Source organism: Cibotium barometz, chromosome 28 (assembly GCF_041138505.1).
Source record: "Cibotium barometz isolate CiBa-2024 chromosome 28, ASM4113850v1, whole genome shotgun sequence".
Lineage (NCBI taxonomy): Eukaryota > Viridiplantae > Streptophyta > Polypodiopsida > Cyatheales > Cibotiaceae > Cibotium > Cibotium barometz.
In genome coordinates this window covers 39,959,549-39,979,908 of record NC_141073.1, presented here as the reverse complement: position 1 = coordinate 39,979,908, position 20,360 = coordinate 39,959,549, and the positions used below count along the sequence as shown (strand labels likewise).

At 39.6% G+C, this 20,360-nt stretch overlaps 1 protein-coding gene across 2 annotated transcripts in view; it reads left to right on the top strand.

Moving 5' to 3' along the window:
• The window catches only part of LOC147622819 (agamous-like MADS-box protein AGL11), a 69,024-nt gene that overhangs the window by 17,512 nt on the left and 31,152 nt on the right, over positions 1-20,360 (top strand). For both annotated transcript variants that reach the window (XM_086822703.1, XM_086822704.1), the window contains exons 3-4: positions 20,020-20,081; positions 20,207-20,306. In XM_086822703.1, coding sequence (XP_086678829.1) covers positions 20,020-20,081; positions 20,207-20,306 — 162 coding nt within the window. The remainder of the gene's footprint in view (positions 1-20,019; positions 20,082-20,206; positions 20,307-20,360) is intronic.

Sequence of the window (20,360 nt, the reverse complement as noted above, 5' to 3'; positions counted from 1 at the left end):
TCAATTTATTAGGAATTATTTAAGAAATAGGAAGAGGGGTTGTTAGGGAGTTAGGTACCACACTGGCACCACAAAGCACAACACCAGTCAAAGCCCAACCATGTGGTAAGATTAATGCAAAAGTTCTTAGATGATGGTGATGCCATACAACACCTCGAGATATTCAAATCAGTGTGCAAAACTTGTGGTCAGTTCAATGACCAAACAAAAATATTTGTGTTCTCCTTATACTTAAAGGAAAAGTGCACCAATGGTATTGATCACTTAGGCTGAATGACGTGATTAATTTTGCATAGCTTAGGGTTGTATCATACCTAGTTTTTTATGAAGTGGAGATGAGTGAAGCCATGTGGCTCAATTATATAACATTAAGCAAGAGGCACATGAGTCTATGAGACATTATATCTCACGTCTAAAGAACTTGAACGTAAGGTTTGATCCCAGAGAAAAGTTAAGATTTAAAGAATTCTTCCATGCTTGAAATGCGGAGTTAGAGACATGAGGATGCATGACTACATGTTGTTAGCTATTGGTGGCCAATGAGCCCATTTGGCTACCCAAGTTGCCGCTTGGTTGTCCCATTTTGTAGCAAACTATTATGGGATAATCTTTCTTACTTTGTGACAACTTTGTAACAGTTTCTTGCCAATGAGTAGTACCCGTATGGATGTAAGCAACAAAGGGGTGATTCCAATATATGTGGATTAGAGAATAGACAACTAAGTGGATAGTTGAGATTAGAGAATAGACAACTAAGTGGATAGTTGAGATTAGGAGTTCATGAGATGAGTTTTGCTAGTGTATTGTACTGTTGAGAGTCCAAAATAATATTAAAGAATGTCTCATAAGTTGAGATTAGGATTTCATGAGCTAAGCTTTGATAGTGTATTGTATTGTTGTTGAGAGTCCAAGCTAATTTAAGATTATGAGGATACCTTTAAAAATGACTGTCACTTCCCTTCCTTATATTTATGCTTTTTCTCTAGAATTTACACACTCCCTCTCCTTAGATTAAAGTATATTACTTTGAACCTTTTTGAGCGAACATAAGTATTTCATACGTATTACCAAGAAATATATGCTAAGTACTTGGAGATAATCATTGTAAATCACCACAACCTACTTGAATCATTGTTGTAAATCACCACAACCTACTTGAATCATTGCTAAAACATGTGATCATTTATTGATATCATTAGATTATAACCATACATACATCGTGAAAATAAATACTACCAAGGTCCCTCTCCCTAACTTAAATTTAAGATTTAGTATTCACCTTAATACATGGCCTTACCCCTACCTTATAAACGTATGCTTCATTTCCAAAACCCCCCATGTTGTACACTCACGCAATATCTTAAGTTTTCTAAGAGTAGATTCCCCAAGAATCTATGTTAATTTTATTCCTATCTAGACGCGAACTCCTATCCAGAATCATGAAGAACCTAGGGACTAGCTTTCTTGTAGTCACGAGACTGACTCCCCAAACTTAGCTAGACTAGTAGCTCAACATGCCAGCATTGGTGTGTTGCATTATTGGGCACATTTTTATTAGTCGCTACTCTTTAGGAGCTAACTAAGTCGTTTAAAACCACACGTGTCAAGTCTTAATTGGACTCCAACACTTCTGGCAATCTTGCTCATGAATGGTATGCCAGGAAGGGGAGTAGGAAGGTAGAGGCTAGTTTTGAGGTTAGTTTTGCACAGGAATTTCGACGAATAGAAAAGATAGTTGGAGTAGATCAAGAGAGGAAGTGCGCACATTCTTGGATCAGGTATGTTCACAAGGGACTCATAGGAGTGCAATTGTCAATGCATGGAGGATGAATAAAGCTCAAGTAGAGCAATGCGGTACCACCACACGTAGTCCGAAGCCGTAGAGGAAGTGAAGGGCAATTGCATCATCCAAGAAGACTTTCGAAAGGGATTCCACACCAACAAAAACGAAAGAATTAGGAACCTTTGAGAAATTAAGAGGAAGAGGAAGAGAAATGAGAGCTTCAAAATAGGAGATAAGAAGATTAAGAAGAAGACGAATCGGTAGATGTTGGGAAGGATGTCTCTCAAATACCTAAAATTCAAGAGTAAGAGTGAGTAGGATCACATCTTTCTCTTCGAGACCAACGTCTTGGCCACCTGAGCTCCATTGCTACAAAAGATAGAGTACTTTGCAACAATGACTCTGGGTAGCAAGGCCACCAGCTGGTATGCTCAGTATGGTCTAGAGCACTTATAGATGTTTCAAGAAATAAATAAGACTTTCTTGAAAAGATTTAGGAGAGACAAAACCATCACAAAGGTACTGCTGGAAAAGCTGCAAAGGCTAACTCTGAAGAAGAGGCCAATAGAGGATTATGCGACATAATCCAACAAACCTATCCCAACCACACTAAGCCAGTGGTTTGTGAGAGGACTAAGGAAAAATCTCCAGATGGTGGTAGCCTCATATAATTTGGAGACTCTCACTTTTGAACAAGTGGTGGTAGGAGCAACTAGAACTGACGAGATCTTGTAGCAGATAAGTAAAGACCCCAGAAAACAAAAAAGGACAAAATAAACAAGAAGGAAGAAGAAACTTCCGAGTCGGTTTTTGGAGAAGACACCTCAGAATTAGATTTTAGTGAAGAGTCAAATGCCAAAGAGTGAAATCTTTGAAAGAACAAAGGTAGGAAGGAGGTGTTGGTGTCTGGTAGACCTGCCACTTGTATGGTTTTGAACCGCCTAGGAAGGAGGTGTTGGTGTCCGGTAGACCTGCCACTTGTCTAGAACCGCCTAGTCGGCTCTAGACAAGAGGCGACTAATACAACTGTGCCCAATGTGATAACCTAACACTCATTTGCTGCACTACCAATTTGTGTAAGCTAAGGGAGTTAGTCATGATAACAGAGAAGTTAGTTCTTACATCTGAGAGGAACGTGGCTCGTGATCTTGTTTCTAGATAGGAGTCACGTCCAAATAGGAATGACTCTGGATCTAGATTCTAGTTAGAAGACATGTCCAGACAAGAAAGCACTTAACATAGACAAGGAAATAGATATACTTATATATTAAAGAGTAGATAATTGCATAGAGGAATCAGTGTATCACTAGAGTGAAGGCTTAGCCCAAGAGTACAATGTAGTAGCATAGAGGAATCAGTGTATCACTAGAGTGAAGGCTTAGCCCAAGAGTACAATGTAGTAGCATCTCAATTGTCACTCTTTCTTCTCTCTTCTCTCTTCTATATCTCGTATCTCAACCCCTGGATAGTTTCCCTTACTTCCTTTTTTTCTCTGCCGCTCGAGTACTACTTGTTAGAGTAAGATCAGTTTACAAAGTTCTTATAAGAAGGAAGATTCTAACCCAAGAGTTTGTTGCCCAACGGATACACTGGGCGGCGAGACTGATGACTGGATGGCCACCAACACCTGGCAATCACGGTGGACGCTGCAGGCCAGCAGAAAAGCCCATAATAGCTTATTGTCATTGTCGTCCGAGTTGAAGGATCTTAAACCTTGAAGTTTTGAGTTGTTGAGATTCAAGCTCGATGTCAGCTTGTGCCAGTTGTACTATGTGCTGGCATGTTAGGTAGTAACATGTGTGACATAAATGACGCCGTCTAGCTGGTCATAGTGTGGACATTAGCTAGGGTTAGCTGTGTGTGGACACAATACGTAGTGGATTGTAGCTTATAGATTATGGCTTTATGCATTGTGTGAGATAGGATATGGCTTCCCTCTATGGTTAGGGTTTGATTAATACATTAGGGTTTGCTCCTGTGTGTGTCTCCTCTCCCTCTACTATTTTTCATCATGGTATCAGAGCCTGGTTCTCTCTATTAGGGTTTATGAGAGTGAGAGAAGAGGGAGAAGAAGCTGTGAAGAAAAGCTGTGAAGCTTGCCATTGGAGCTGTGAAGCTTGGAGCACACTGATTTTCACCAAATCTGAGAGCTTGGCCTACCGAGTAAGGAATACTAAACATCCTTGAGTAGATTACAGGTGCAAAAAACACAAACAACATATTTGAGTTGCCCAAAGCAAAGGAAATTTTTTTATTTTGCAAGCTCTCCATTGAAGCTTGAGTGTGGTGAATGTATGAGGCAAATGGATGCAAATCTGACAAAGAATCATGTATCTGGAAAATGGGAATATATTGGCAGCTCATGTGCAAGCCCTAAATGAATTTGGAGCAAGTTTGAACATTTAAGTGATTGGAAATTCACTGTGCCCACATGCATTGATGAGGTTGTTGGAAATGTGTGTTGGGAGAAAGCCATGGGTGAGGAGATGGATGTACTATATGAAAATGAAACTTGGGATTTAGTGCAATTGCTTGAAGGCAAGAAAGCCATTGGATGCAAGTGGGTGTACAAAGTAAAACATAACAGTGATGGAAGCATAAACAGGTACAAGGCTAGATTGGTAGCCAAAGGATATGCGCAGACATATGGCATTGATTATGAGAAAACTTTCAGCCCAGTTGCCAAGATGGCAACAGTGAGAGTTGTGATAGCAGTGGTTGTGTCAAAGCAATGGTCTTTACATCAGATGGGTGTAAAGAATGCATTCTTGCATGGGGATTTGCATGAAGAGATGTATATATTGCAGCCACCTGGTTATGAGGATGTGGGTCACCCTGAGCATGTTTACAGGTTGAAGAAAGCCTTGTATGGCTTAAAACAAGCACCAAGAGCATGGTCTGACAAGATTTCTGAATATCTTGTCACTATTGGCTTTCATATAGCCAATGCAGATTTCTCATTGTATGTGAGATATGGTGATAGAGGGGTTGTGCTTGTTGTCATCTATGTAGATGACTTGATTATTACGGGAGACCATGATGCAGCAGAGATCTTTGATGTAAAGATCTTGCTTAGACAGAAGTTTGAGATGAAGGATCTGGGGGGGAGCTCAGATATTTCTTGGGCATTGAGGTGATTAGGTCACCACATGGTATTGGATTACTGTGCAGAGACAGTATGGCTTGGACATGTTGTCCAAGTATGGTATGTCAAGCTGTAAGCCTATTTCCATGCCATTGGATCAGAATGGCAAGTTGAGTGCAGATTCAGGAGAGATCTTGGAGGATCCTACTATGTATAAGCGCATAGTAGGAAACTTGATCTACATGACGATCACCAGACCAGATTTGAGCTATGCTGTTGGGTTAGTGAGTCAGTTTATGCAGGTTTCACGAAAACCGCATTTGGATGCAGTGAGATGCATACTGAGGTATGTGAGATCTACTTTGCATTGTGGACTATTCCATGAGATTGGGACAGAGATATGTGTACATGGGTACACAGATGCTGATTGGGCTGGTAGTATCTCAGATAGAAGATCTACCAGTGGATTCATGTTTTCTTTGGAGAGTGCTGCTGTAACTTGGAGTAGCAAGAAGCAGCCTACGGTTGCTCTATCCAGTACAGAGGCTGAGTACAGAGGAGCTGCTATGGTAGCATGTGAGGTAGCTTGGTTGAGAAAGCTACTTGCAGATTTGGGTCTATTAGTGGATAGACAAGTTGTCATTTTCTGTGACAACATTAGCAGTATACAGTTGGCCAGGAATCCAGTAAGTTTTTGTGCTCGCATGAAGCATATAGAGGTCCACTACCACTTCGTCAGAGAGAAGGTCTTGGCAAGAGAACTTGACCTTGTTTATGTTAGCAGGATTAGGTAGCTGATATCTTCACCAAAGCATTGGGTACAGAGAAGCTCCACAGATTCAGGGCTTCCTTGGTGTACATGAGATGGAGTTGAGCTCGAGGGGGAGTGTTGAGATATCGAGCTCGTCTAGCGAGACGGTGGACAACACTGATGGCCCGCCTAGGGGATAGGCCCCACACTTACACCACTGGCATGGTTGGTGAGATCATGGGTGATATGCGGCCAGTGGGATGACAGGTTGTGTGACAGCCATTCTAGAGACTGGCATAGTTATAGCGCGAGCTCATTTAGTTGGGTTCACACTATAGAGAACCTGTGTATGTATTGGTTGAGTATCTTTCATATTGTGTGTACTCTTATCTTGTATATGGTGTGTTGAGTGTTGAGTGAAGAAGAAGAAGATTTCCAGCCTCTCACCTTGTGTGTTCTCTATTAGGGTTTTGTGAGTGTGTGTGTGCTTGCAAGAGCTCAAGCTCTCTTCCCCCCTGCATCTTTTCAATGCATGTCAAGAAGGCATTGAGTGGGTAGTTTGATATGAAAGACTTGGATGAATTGAGATACTTTCTTGGGATTGAAGTGGTCAAAGACCATGCAGGGACATGGTTAGTGTGCAATGCCAATATGCATTGGAAATGTTGGCAAAATATGGGATAACAGGGTGTAAGCCAATCAGTACACCTTTGGAGCAGAATGTGAAGTTGCGGGTTGATTTTGGTGAAGAGTTGGATGATCCATCTATGTATAGAAAGATGGTTGGCAGTCTTATTTACATGACTATCACACGACCGGATCTCAGTTATCGGATCTCAGTTATGCTGTGGGACTAGTAAGCCAATTTATGCAAAGCCCCAGAAAACCTCATTTGGATACATTCAGACGCATTATGCGCTATGTAAAGACCACTACACATTATGGTCTTCTTTATGAGCATGGTAAAGGCTTGGATGTACACGGCTACACAAACGTAGATTGGGCAGGTAGCTCATATGACAGGAGGTCTACTAGTGGATATGCATTTATATTTGGAAGTGCAGTGGGGAGTTGGAGTAGTAAGAAGCAACCTACTGTTGCTTTATCTAGTACAGAGGCTGAATACAAGGGTGCAGCCATTGCTACATGTGAAAGAGTATGGTTAAAGAGTCTCTTGGCTGATTTGGGTGAGCCTATTCATGGCAAGGTTGTCATTCATTGTGACAACATGAGCAGCATACAGTTGGCTAAGAATCCAATTTTTCATACGCAGACGAAACATAAAGAGATCCATTATCATTTTGTCAGAGAAGTGTTGGATGGTATAGTGGATTTGCAGTATGTGAAGACTGAAGAGCAGGTGGCCGACATCTTTACAAAGCCACTTAGCAGGGAGAAGTTTGAGTACTTCCGTACTATATTGGGAGTATATGGGTTGAGCCTGAGGGGGAGTGTTGAGAGCTTTAATAGCCCAAGCTCATCTACATCTTCATCTATGGCAGTACATCATGAGCTTGAGAGGGGCTATTGAGATTTAAGCTAGATGTCAGCTTGTGCTAGTTGCACTATGTGCTAGCATGTTAGGTAGTAACATGTGAGACATAAATGACCATGTCCAGCTAGTCATAGTGTGTGGACATTAGCTAGGGTTAGCTGTGTGTGGACACAACACATGTAGTGGGTTGTAGCTTATGGATTATGGCTTTATGCATTGTGTGAGATGGGATATAGCTTCCCTCTATGGTTAGGGTTTGATTAATACATCAGGGTTTGCTCCTGTGTGTGTGTCTTCTCTCCCTCTACCTGTTTTTCATGAGTGACGGCCTTTTCTTGGTGGAGATAGCAGTGGATGACCGTGGCCTTAATCTTGTGCAACCAAAACAACTTCCTTCTTGAATGACCAAAATTTTATATCCAAAATCCGGATTCAAACTCTGTAGTCCATTTATCTAAGGCTTGTTCCAACTCCCTTCTTCTGGTTCTCTCTATGTGTGGTAAGTTCTCTTGACACAAACTTGATGGGCTTGTCCTGGGCATATATGGGCTTGTAAGCCCTCTTCTTGCTACTCATCCAAGTGTGTGGGCTTGTCTTGGGCATATGTGGGCTTGTAAGCCCTCTTCTTGCTACTCACCCAAGTGTGCCCAAGCCCAGTCTTCTCATTTGCATGACAGAATCGTACATCAATGGGCTTGGAATCTAGATACTTTTTCCTAGCCCTTCCCATTGCATCGATGACCATCCCTGTTGCAAAATCATGTGGCTATATCTAATCTAGGGTAATGATTGCATCCTCAAATATAGTGTGTTGAGGCTTTCTTACTCTTTTTCTTCCACCCTGACTCCACTACCACCTATATGGTGGTCTGTCTATTGGTTCTGATTTGGAGTGTGTCCTCTCTCTTTCTACCAAGTAACTTTGTTGGCGAGGGGCATTGGTAGTCCTGCTCTCTGCATGAGTTGTTATCTCCTCACCTAGATCCTCACGTCACAAGATCCCGCCACTTCCTTGGTAGTGCTCGGGATCCGGATAAGGGGCTTATTCTTGGCATTGACTCTTCTGTCCGAGAGTGCTTTGCCCTTGTTTCTCTGCTTGAGACATGTCCAATTGGTTCATAAATTTTGAAATGTCCTTCGAGTTGGGTGGTCTTACAGCTCTTGCCTACTTAGCAGCATGAATTAGGCTACTTTGTACGTGGCTAAGGGCTGCTGTCTCTTTCCAGACACGTGCTCTCTCTTGCTGGAGTCTTTGCTGTAGGACTTCTTTTTCTTTTTTCTCCCTTTTGGCCTATCCTTAGAAGTCTTCAATCATATTTTCTTTATTTTGCACTTCTACTGCATGTGCTTTCCTCATGGCCTCCACCTATTCTTGTCTTTTTTCGAGTTCGTGGCCTTGGATGCCTTCATCTCCTCTGCATGTGTTTTTCTCTTTAGTTCAGCATGGGATGTTGTCAGAGTGACATTCAACTCATTAACTGTCATTCTTCTTCCTTTTCCTCTTGTGTTCCTGGTAGAGGTTATAGATTCTAATTCCTTCTTGAGGGCTTTTATTGTCAACCCATCTTGTCGTGTTGTTGTTCCTTGAAATCTTCCACCAGGTCATCTAGTTCTTCGATTTAGGCCCTAAGTGCAGAGTCATTTCTGGCCCTTTCTTCTAGCTTCTTCATGGATGCCCAAGCATTCTCCTGGTAGCTCATTATCGGGGATTATTTCCATTGATGATGATGTGTCCAAGGAACTGGAATTTTCGGATACCCAGTTCTGCAATTAGTCAAAGCTTCTAGATTGCTGATGGAAATTCTCAACTTATAAACAACATATGGATGGAGGTAATACAAGCTTCTTTCCCTTTCCCTCATAGTGCTCCTGTGGTTTCTTGCCATCACCCTTTAGAAGAGTGAACCATTTTTTCCATGTTTCCAGCTCCATTCTCAACTGCTCATTTTGCACTTGCAACGCTTTTCTTTGCTGGTGCCTTCCACGCTTATCACCTGTAGCTTCGAACCACATTCTGAATTTGTCAATGGACTCCCCCAAATGTTCTTCAAACATGCGGCTGGCATGACTCCATAATTTTTGAGTATATTGCTGCACCTCTTTCTTCAACTCTTCCAAATCTGCCTCAGTCCCACCAACACTCCTGTATAACAGATTGCCCCTCCAAGACTGCTTTCTCCATACTGATCAACGGAGTCAGTCTGTTTATCAGAAAATTATTATCCGACATAAGCTCCACAATCCGGTCTTCAAATCAATGGCCATATTTAAGCCATTTGCCCAACTACCAAATTCCATAGCTGCTTGCAACACTTCCTCCATCTTCCCTTGCATCTGCTCATTTAATTTTGACAATTCTTGCTCAAGCTGAGCCTTTTCTTTTCCTGCTACATCCAAATGATCCTTAAGAAACTGAATCTGCCTTTCTAATACTCCCAACTGCTCTGAATTCACTTTCTGACCCTCCAAAGACACAAGCATTGCCTCTTGATTATTGATAAATCTTCCTAACTCTGCCAGGCTATTGATAGCCTCATTTGCAGTAAATATCCCCGGCAAATTGACACTAGCCCAACTCTGTGACATCAGAGGCTTAGACACAGATTGAAATCGCTTCAGTTCTCCCAACTTTTCCCCCAGCTTTTGCGGAATGAAAGTGGAATTCTTGGGCTTTGGCCCTACATGAGGCACACTTGGCAAAGAAGAAAACAATGTAGACTTACTTGCTCCCCCTTGGGCTACCGCATCACTACACTCCGGAGTCACCCAAGTTATGCGATTTGCTGGCTTTTGCTTTGAACCCGATGGAGATCCGTACTCCAGCTTCCACTTCTTTGCCTCCTTTGACAGCGTTATCACCGGTCCCACAAGTACCTGCAACACATGACTGAAAATACCCCCCAAATATGGGACAAGCTTCGTCAGGGACAGTGATCTCCTCTTTTCTTTGATCTCCGCAATCTGCAGTCTCTCAAAAAGAAATGAGGCCCAGTCAATGTGAACCTCGTGCTCTGCATTCCATAACGGTGCAAACGCCTCTTTGGACATGTATGCTGTCTTTGCCAGCAAATAGATTTTATCCAAGTACCAAAACAAATGCTTGCTTCTCACTTTTTCTGCATTCCTCACCATATAATAACCCTGGTGCCCTGTGGCGGCCCAAACTCCCCTTTCATGATAGACTCCGTAATCTTCTTCAGCTTTGCACCCTGTTGATTTGGCAACTTAAACACCTCAGCCACTAATTGCGGCGTCACCTCTTTATCATCAGTGATGTAGCCCCTGTTTTCCCTCAAATGCTGCATCTGCTGCTCTGCATAAGGATTTTACTGCCATGCAGACCAAGGCAACTGTGCATACTCAAACAATCCAATCCGCTTTAGCCAACAAACCTTCGTTTCATCTGCATGCAAATTGATACCTTCATCTGACTCCGTGTCGTGACTCTGAGCTTCTGATACATTGTCGGCTTCATCATCATCTTCAATCACCAGCACAGCAACTCGTGGCATCTTCAATTCCTCCAAAGCTACCTTCATCGAATGCGTCTGCAGCATAAGATCACTTCCCTGCTCCTGGGGCTGCATGAAGACTTTCTTCCTCAAACTCTCAGAGAACATCTTGAACAGGACACTGAAAATGCTCAAAAACACCAAGCTTCCACACACTTTGATTTGGACTAGTCGGGCACGTCGACCCTTCACAGGTTTATCATGGTGCTCCTTCTCAAAAAACGCATCCCATGCAAATTTCTCAAAAGGCGTGCCTAAAATCTGTCTCACACGTGGCACCATTCTTTTCTTAACTTGAGTGCAAAGATTCCCTCGAAATAATTTATTTCCCACATTTTGACTTCCATTTCGGCTATCCCTTTGACAAAATATCTGACACCCACATTGTCTATCCAAAAACTTCTTTCCCACACCCATTCCGATTCCGCTTCGGCCTGCCATCAAATTCCCCTGGAAACCTGGTTGCCAACTTACTTTCCTCCTCACTAATTCTACTCCAATTTCTAATTCAACTCCCACATGCCTCATAGATGTCCTCAGCCTTATTAATCATCCATCTTGGAATTTTAGGAATCTTGCCATAAAACTTCTTCAGTCGGAATCCATTTACTGGCTTAGGGATAGGAGTTCCAAACACATCTATCAATCTAAAAGTCCCTTGTCCCAATTCTTGCACAATCTGATATGGACCAAAATACCTAAGCTTCAACTTTCCCGGGTGTGGCCCTAGTTTCGAATTGTACATCATCACCCAATCACCTTTCTGAAAAATTTTGAATTTGACCTGTCTTGTCATCCATGCTTGCCTTCTGTTTTGACTTACTTCCGCCACATAAGCACTGTAAATTCTATCTTCTTCCAACTTTAACAATTCCTACTGCCTATGCATCACTAAATCTTCAAGGCTCAATCTATGCTGAACTGCAAGCCTCAAACTAGATATCACATATTCCATAGGGACAACTGCCTCAATCCCATAAACTAGCTTAAAAGGTGTCATGCCTGTTGCCACTTTGTATGCAGTCCTGAATGACCACAATGCTGAATCCAATTTCTCATCCCAATCTGCCCTGTTTTCAGAAACAATCTTCTTCAAAATCCTCACTAGTACCTTATTTGTGCTTTCTTCCTGCCCATTAGCTTGCGGATGATACGGGGTAGATTTCTTATGCAGAATCATGTGCTTGGATGTCAACTCCTTAATGACTGAATTTAGAAAATGGACACCTTGATCAGACACCAATTCTATCGGACATCCAAATCTAGTCATCATTTTGTACAGGAACCTAGCCACACTGGCTGCCTTGTTATCCTTCAAAGCCACTGCTTCCACCCATTTGGTGGCATAATCTGTTGCAACCAGGATGTACCTTGCTCCTGTTCTTCTGGATTTCGGCTTAATCGGCCCAACAAAATCAAGACCCCATTTTTGAAATGGTTCAAGGCGGATGATCCTACATCCGATCCATGGATGTTGGTTGGCCCATCTTCTGGCATTGCACACATTCTCTTGCAAATGAATAAGCATCCCTCAGCAATAATGGCCACCAGAGTCCAGCTTGCATAATCTTCCTACCAGTAATCTCTCCCGAAAAATGATCTCCAGCTACACCAAAATGTGCTTCTTGTAAAACTGCCTTCTGTTCTTCATCTGGCACACATTGCCGAATGATCTGATCTGCTCCTCTTCTACACAAAGATCCGGCAATTATCAAAAATGGTCTGCTCCTTAGAACAAACTTCTTCCTCTGATCAGCTGTCATGTTGGAAGGTAATACCCCATCGGTCAAAAACTGAACCATTTGGTCATACCAGTTGTCATATGCTTGACCTTGAACCTGAAACAATTCCGCATCTGGCAATTCATCCGACACCCCTGATGTATCTGAGATATTTTCTAGCTTGCTCAAATAATCCCCACTGCATGCTGATTTCTAGGAGTATGCACTACAGTGTAATCAAATTCCTGTAACAAAAGCATCCATCTTGCAAGCTTTCCTTCCAGCTTTGGTTTATCCAAAAACAACAGAGCTTGACGATTCACATGAAAAACAACTTTGTTTCCCAACAAATAATGCCTGAATTTTTCCAATGCAAAAATCATTCCCCTAGCTTCCCTATCTGTGACAGTGTAATTCCTTTCGGCTGGATTTAACATTCTACTTGCATAATACACTGGTCTAAACCATCCTGGAACCTTCTCCTGCATCAAAACAGCTTCGACTGCCATATCCAACGCATCCACATAAATATGGAAAGGTAACTCCCAATTTGGTGGTTGAAGGATAGGTGAAACTACCACCATTTTCCACATAAATATGGAAAGGTAACTCCCAATTTGGTGGTTGAAGGATAGGTGAAACTACCACCATTTTCTTGATAATCTAAAAGGCTTTTTCCTGTGCTTCACCCCACACAAAACTCACATCCTTTTTGGTCAAATGACAAAAGGTGCACACACATCAGCCAAATATCTCAAATAACGGCTATGCCATTTAGTTTGACCAAGAAACCACATAATTGCCTTCAAATTATTCGGTGCTATTGCCCTCTGAATTGCACTAATCTTGTCAGCATCAATTGACATCCCCTCCTTGGATATGATGTGACCCAGTAGCTTTCCTTTTTGAACTGCAATAGCACATTTGTGTGGGTTTAAAGCCATTCTAAACATCCTGCACCTCTCCAAACATTTCCTTAAATGCGCCAAATATTTAATCTTCTCCCCAAAAACTAAAAAATCATCCATGAGAATCCGCATACATTCTGTCAAATATGGTTCAAAAGTTTTAAAAGCTGCTTTTGAAAATGAAGGTGGCCCATTCTTCAACCCAAAGCTCATCACTGTATAAGCAAATGCTCCCCATTCAGTAATAAAAGCTATCTTCTCAATGTTCTCTTCTGCCATTGGAATCTGATTATAGCCAGAAAATCCATCAAGAAAGCTATACATCTCATGTCCTGCAACATCATCCAAAACTGAATCAATGAATGGTAATGGAAATGGATCTGCAATGGTTGCTGCATTCAACTTTTTGTAATCCACACAAACTCGGATTTTCCCTGACTTCTTTGGCACCACCACAATTGGGGACAACCACTCTGCTTTATCCACTGGGATGATAAATCCAACATTGAGAAGTTTATCCAACTCTTCCTTCACCTGTTTGGCGTAATTCGGATTCATTCGGTACCTTTGCTGAATCACAGGCACCGCATCCTCCTTTAAATTTATCTGATGCCTATACACCTGGGGATCCATACCCTTCAAATCAGAATAATCCCAAGCAAACACATCCATGAATTCCTGCAACAACACCTTTAAATTGGCCTTGAAATCATCATCTAGGTTGACACTCACTTTGACAACCTTTGGATTCTCCACAGATCCCAAATTTAAATCTTGCAAATCATCCTCCTTCACTCTGGAAACCTTCTCCATCAATTTATCATACAAGAACTCTGCTCTAATTATTACCTCCTTAGGCGCGATCTCTGCAGCATCATCAACTTCTTCCACCTTGTCACCATCATCAGTTTTTTCTTCCTTTATCTGCGGAATCTGCTCGGAAGTACTGTCAACTGTTTGACAAAACGCATTCTCCTGAATCGGATAATCAACATATCTATCAAGAATCCGTTCCACATCCACTTCAAAAACAGGAACCACTGTTGGATTGGCTGCCAAAAAATTATCTTCCTCATCATCCTCAACTTCTTCTGCCAAACTAATTGGTTGTGCCATCATTGGCTTCACTGCCCTTAACAGCTCCTGCTTAGACCCCATTGGTATTGTAATCACTTTCTTACCCTTCTTTAATGTGACCACATTCTTCTCCCAATCCTGCTTGAGCTTTGCTGTTCTAAACGATGGCCTTCCTAACAGCATTGAATATGCATTTGTATCATCCTTCATCCGCAAAACAACAAAATTTACTGGAAACTGCAAACCTTGTATGATAAGAGCTTGTTTCCTCAGCATCCCAATAGGTTGAACCCGACTTTGATCCGCCATGCGTACTTGAAATGGTGCTGGCTCAAGCTGAACATTCTTCATCTTCAAAAACTCCAATTCTGACAAAATATTGACTCCGGATCCGCCATCCAAAAAAACTATTGAAAATCTCCGATCATCAAAATCCAGTTGAACTGTGGGAACAGTGAAATCCACATCTTCTGGACTAATCTGATGACTGCCCACACTTTGATTCAACACAGCCCGGATTCCAGACACCTTCGACTTTCCCATAGCCGAATAAACTCGATCCCTAAACATCGGAACCAATGAAAGCAACTGATCCAATGTAAAACTGATAGGACTATTCAACAACTCTTGAAACAATGCTTCTGACTTATCCTCCTTATGCTCCTCCTTATCCAAGGATTTCTTCTTTCTTTGCTGCATTTCCTCTTTCTGTTGAGCATCCAAAATTCCTTCAGTTACTTCTTCACGAACATCCTTCTGTTCCTCCCAATCCAATGGAGACTTTAGCTTTGCTTTGGAACGTGTAACTGCCATAACTTTTGAATCCCATACAACACACTCCGAATAGTCACATGTTATCCCACATTCTGCCATTACTCCACTTGCTCTTGTTTCCAAACAAACATTCACATTCACCATATTACTCTGTGGACTCTCTGCAGGAGATGAGGGCATGCTATCTTGAGGTTTTTAGAGGGACCACATCACTTAGACAGATCTGGGAGAGATCGGACGAGAGACAGCTAGGCAGACTACTACTAGCACTACAGAGACACAGGGAGATCTTACTTCAGAAACCCACACATCATAGCAAAGGAAGACAGTCCTAGTTGACTGACTTCTTCTAGAGATTGGCACCAGTAGCCCAGCCACACACATTGGGAGTGACATCTTAGCGAAGCGGAGGAGATTCGAGCTAGGCGACGACCTAGACTAGCCGGATACCAGACACCATGGTTACACCACACAAAGAGATTGCGGCCATCCGGTCTCGACACCAGCAAGAGGTCCAGGAGCAGCTGGCACATTTTTGCTCTGATCCAAGATGTATGTTCCAGACATTTACGGCATCCTTAGATTGGATGTATGACATATTATACCCAGACTATGGGACTGGATGGAGTTAGGAGTAGATAACATATCATACTTGTATCACCCCTTCAGCATATAGAGATGCATTAGTAGCCCTAGTACTCCATCCACACCCTCTCATTTGTACACCACCATTGAGTCCCCTAGGGTCGTGTTGTCATACTTGTACATTTTATTACTCCACATTTTCCTCTTGATGACTGGAGGAACATCATTGTACTACTTGTTTGTCTCATAGGCCAATTTTGGCCTTTTGCAGACGTTACTATATCTTTCTTTCTTTCTTTCTTTCTCTCTCTACTATGAGCTTATGGCCTGCATACTCACTTTCCCTCTCTCCTCTCTCTCTACTATGCTTTCATGCCATTGTAACTCTCTCTCTATTGTGATTTCATGGCTTAACATCAACATAGATGTGTTAATACAATATTACTAGGGTATGGTATTCAAAGTTTTGAAGGTACCTACTTTTAGTGGAGAAGAGAAGGAGAGAAATAAAGATGCAATTCATATTTTTCTACCAAAATTACAAAATTTGTATCTTTTAAGAAATGTGTCTGATTATAACCGCTCCATTGAAGCTAGCCTATCCTTACAATGCAAAGCTTATAAGTGGTAGATGAGTTTAGCGAAAGCTAGGAAAGTACCCGATTCTTGGAATTTATTTAAGGAATTATTCTTGCAAGAATATCTTCCTGAAAATGAAGAAGATCAAAATTGGGAGGAGTGGATTAATTCTTCTATGGAATAAAAGAATTTAAATCTCACTCAATGTATAGCTTGCTATAGAGAAATTGTCTTAAAATGTAAGGCCATAGATAATTTTCAAAAAGTAAGAGGCTTCATTAGAGGCCTCAAAAGAGAGTACAAGAAAGAAGTTCTCTCCAAAGAGCCAAAAAACTTAGATGAGGCTATAAGATTTGTAAGACATTTTGATGGTACCATGGGTAATGGCAATTGTAAAGAAAAAGATAAGAATTTTTCATATAAGCCTCATGGAGAAAATTTTAGCTCTAAAAAAGAAAAGGGTTTTTTCTTTAAAAAGGGAAAACCTTCAAAAAAGCAAAAATCCTAGTAAGTTTTTGAAAAAGTAAGATTTTGAGAGGGTGATTAAAGAAAAACTTTGTTTCTTTTGTCTTGAGCCGAGACATGATAAAAAGAATTGTTCTAAGTCCCAAGGATAAGAACTTATTGGGAGTGCACACTATTAAAGTGTGCACTCCCAATAAGTGCACACTATTCAAGTGTGGACACTTAAGGATTCTCCTAAATATAAATCGGTCGAGGTTTGTCATTCTCTTGAAAAGCATTTTTGTATGGTGGCAAAATCTTTGTGGAAACCATCATTTGGACCACACACATAACTTTTTAAAGTACAACTTGGTTAAGAAACTTAAGTTGTCTCAATTCCCAAGTTCTCATAAGTATATAGTATCATTAGTCCCAATGGCTATGATAAAGACGAGTGAAATACTGTGGTAAATCAACTTGAGATAAAAATGCAAGAGTCTCAAGCACTTTTAGATTTTCAAGTGATGCGTATGTTGACTGTAGATGTAATTCTTGGGAGAGAATGGTTATTTTCATTGGGGGAAACACTTTTGATAAGCTATTTGCATAATACTCTAACATCTGAGCACAAAGCAAAATTAATTAAATTGCAAGGAGAGAAAAATGTACCGTCTTCTACTTTGTTATATAATATTGAGCTTCAAAAGCTTTATCAAGACAATGAAATAGAACAAATGTTTTTTTGTTATGTAATGCCATAATCTAAAAAGAATGGTGAAAATCTTGATTCAATTATTTGTGAAGTAGTTAATTCTTCTTTGAAAATTTTATTAGAAGAATTTAAAAAAATATTTTCCGAAAACAATACCAAAAGGTTTAACTTGGAATAGAGGAAAAAATCATCCTATAGAATTTTTAATAAAGGATTAAAAGCCAATTAGTAAGCCACCTTGTAGACTAAGTTTATCTGAAAGACAAGAAGTTGAAAAACAACTAGCTGAATATTTAGAACAAAGCTTTTTATCGAGTCAAGTATAACTTCTCACATTGGTATGATTTGTATTGTATTTAGATTTCTTTCTAGTTAACAAGAAATCACATGTGGATTTAAATATACTAGAGTGGCTTTAGAAGACATACTAGAGTGGCTTTGGAAGACATACTAGAGTGGCTTTCGAAGCTGTACTAGAGTTGATGTGGAAGACATAGTTGATATTGTTCTTCTCAAAATGTATTGACAAAAAGGCTAAAAGATAGTTTTCTTTGGATATTTCTTATATGTATAGTATTTCTTTAAATAGATGCAAATAAGTATAAAGTTTATACGGTTTAATTTTTATTAAGAGTATATGTATGTATGTATATATAATCATTCATGTTTTTTAAAATCTTGCATACCATATGCACTAAAACGGTATTTAATTATCCTTTATTTTTTTGAATTTTGAGTCCTCAAGACTTCTTAAAATGATCATTAAACTCTTGAGTCCTTACGCACTTATGTGAGAAATTTCTTGAGTAGTCCTTGGAATGATCTCTTATGCTCAAAGAAACTTATGGATTTTTGAAAGAATAAGCATTGAAAGGACTTTTAATTCTTGTAACGTTTAATTATTTAATAGATAAAACGAAACCTTCTTTTTGAAGACACTATTAGGATTACATATCTCTCCAAACCCTCATAACACTTGATTATGTAGATGGTACATGAGCACTCTATTGTTCAAATGACTATTTTTTAATAATGCCTTTATATGATAATAAAATAGTTCCACATTATTCTTACTAGGTAGATATTACTAAAAATCACTTTTTTATATCCTCAAACCCAAGTACCATTTTATCATGTACAAGGTATAAGATCACTCTATTGATCAAATCACTATTTGTGAAATAATGCTTCTAAAAAATAAGCAAATCATTCCACAATATGCCTACTAGGTAAATATTAATTTTTTTACTATTATTAGGTAGGAAAAACTAATTATTAGAGGTAGTTATTAAAATATTTGCTATTATTAGGTAGGACACAATAATTAATTCTAATAAACTATCCTCATATATCCTACATGCTATATAAGGTACGATAAACTTCCCTCAAAGGAATAACATTTTGCCTATCCTACCAAAAAATGGATATATCTCAATTATTCTCCTTATAATTTACAACAAATTCAATCGGTAATTTATTGTTTATCTTCACTCTACTCTATGAACAATAGAGTATGGGATGATATAAGTTTATAGCACTCATCGCAACACACTTAGTTTGCAAACAAAGATTTTTTGAATGTATATTATAAAATCCTTGTATTATATATTGTTGAGGATCAACTTGTTTCATAACATATATTAGTACTAGAGTTTTAAAGAAATTGCAATTTCTAATTTAAGAATGGTAAGAACAAGCTCAAAATTGGTTTTGAGATATCATTTATTATCATAAGTGCTTACATTGATGAATGCATATTCTTTGTTTCAAAAGGCTCTTTGATTGAAGTTCTATTGAAGTGAAATGGATAGTTGTCAGTAAAAGCATTTATGAGCCTCTCTCTCTCTCTCTCTCTCTCTCTCTCTCTCTCTCTCTCTCTCAAAATTGGTTTTGAGATATCATTTATTATCATAAGTTCTTAAATTGAATGCATAGTCTTTGTTTCAAAAGGATCTTTGTTTGAAGTTCTCTTCAAGTGAAATGGATAGTTGTTAGTAAAAAGCATATACAGGGTATCTCTCTCTCTCTCTGTCACACACACACACACACACACACACACACACACACTCAAAATTGGTTTTGAGATATCATTGATTATCATAATTTTTTACATTGATTGCATATTTGTTTATTTAAAAGAATCTTTTATTGAAGTGAAATGGATAGTTGTGAGTAAAAGCATATACACACACACTCTCTCTCTCTCTCTCATTGTCTATAAAAAAAACATATCCATGTTCTTTAGCTAATAATTCAAATGAAGCACTGCTTTGTAGTGAGTTCATACATATACTACTCAATTTCATGCTTGATTGGTGGATATGTGTTCATTTCTATATGCTCATGCTTGATTGGTGGATATATGTTCATTTCATAACTAGGGGGCCATATAGTACCATTCAATGAAAAGAACACACAACACAATATTTATCAGTACCTTATGTGGGATAGCCACCTTCTCATTATTTATTCTATGGTGACATCATTGAGAAATATGCTCTATACAATAGTACATGCATAACACACACATCATATGATAATCTTATTATCTTGAATAAATTTAGAGTCTTAATTAATTTTTTTTTTGAAATAGTATTGGAGACGTGAAGTTGTTCTGTTAAGGGAGCAAATATGCTACGTCAAGAATCTGCAAAGGTACCTAAACACTTTTGTATAATTACTCTTAACCAAGTTTTCATTATAAAGCATTTGTATATTTATAAGTCACAATGTTTCAAGCAAGTTTCATTATATGACATTTTGTTTTGAGAATTTTACAGTGGCATGTTGGGTGAGAATCTCATATTTATGAATCTCAATGAGATTCAAAAGATCGAAACTCGACTTGAAATTGCACTCAACAAGATAAGAGGCAGGAAGGCAAGTGGTTTTTGCACTTCAATGTACGGATTTATAAATAAGAAAAAGTGTCCA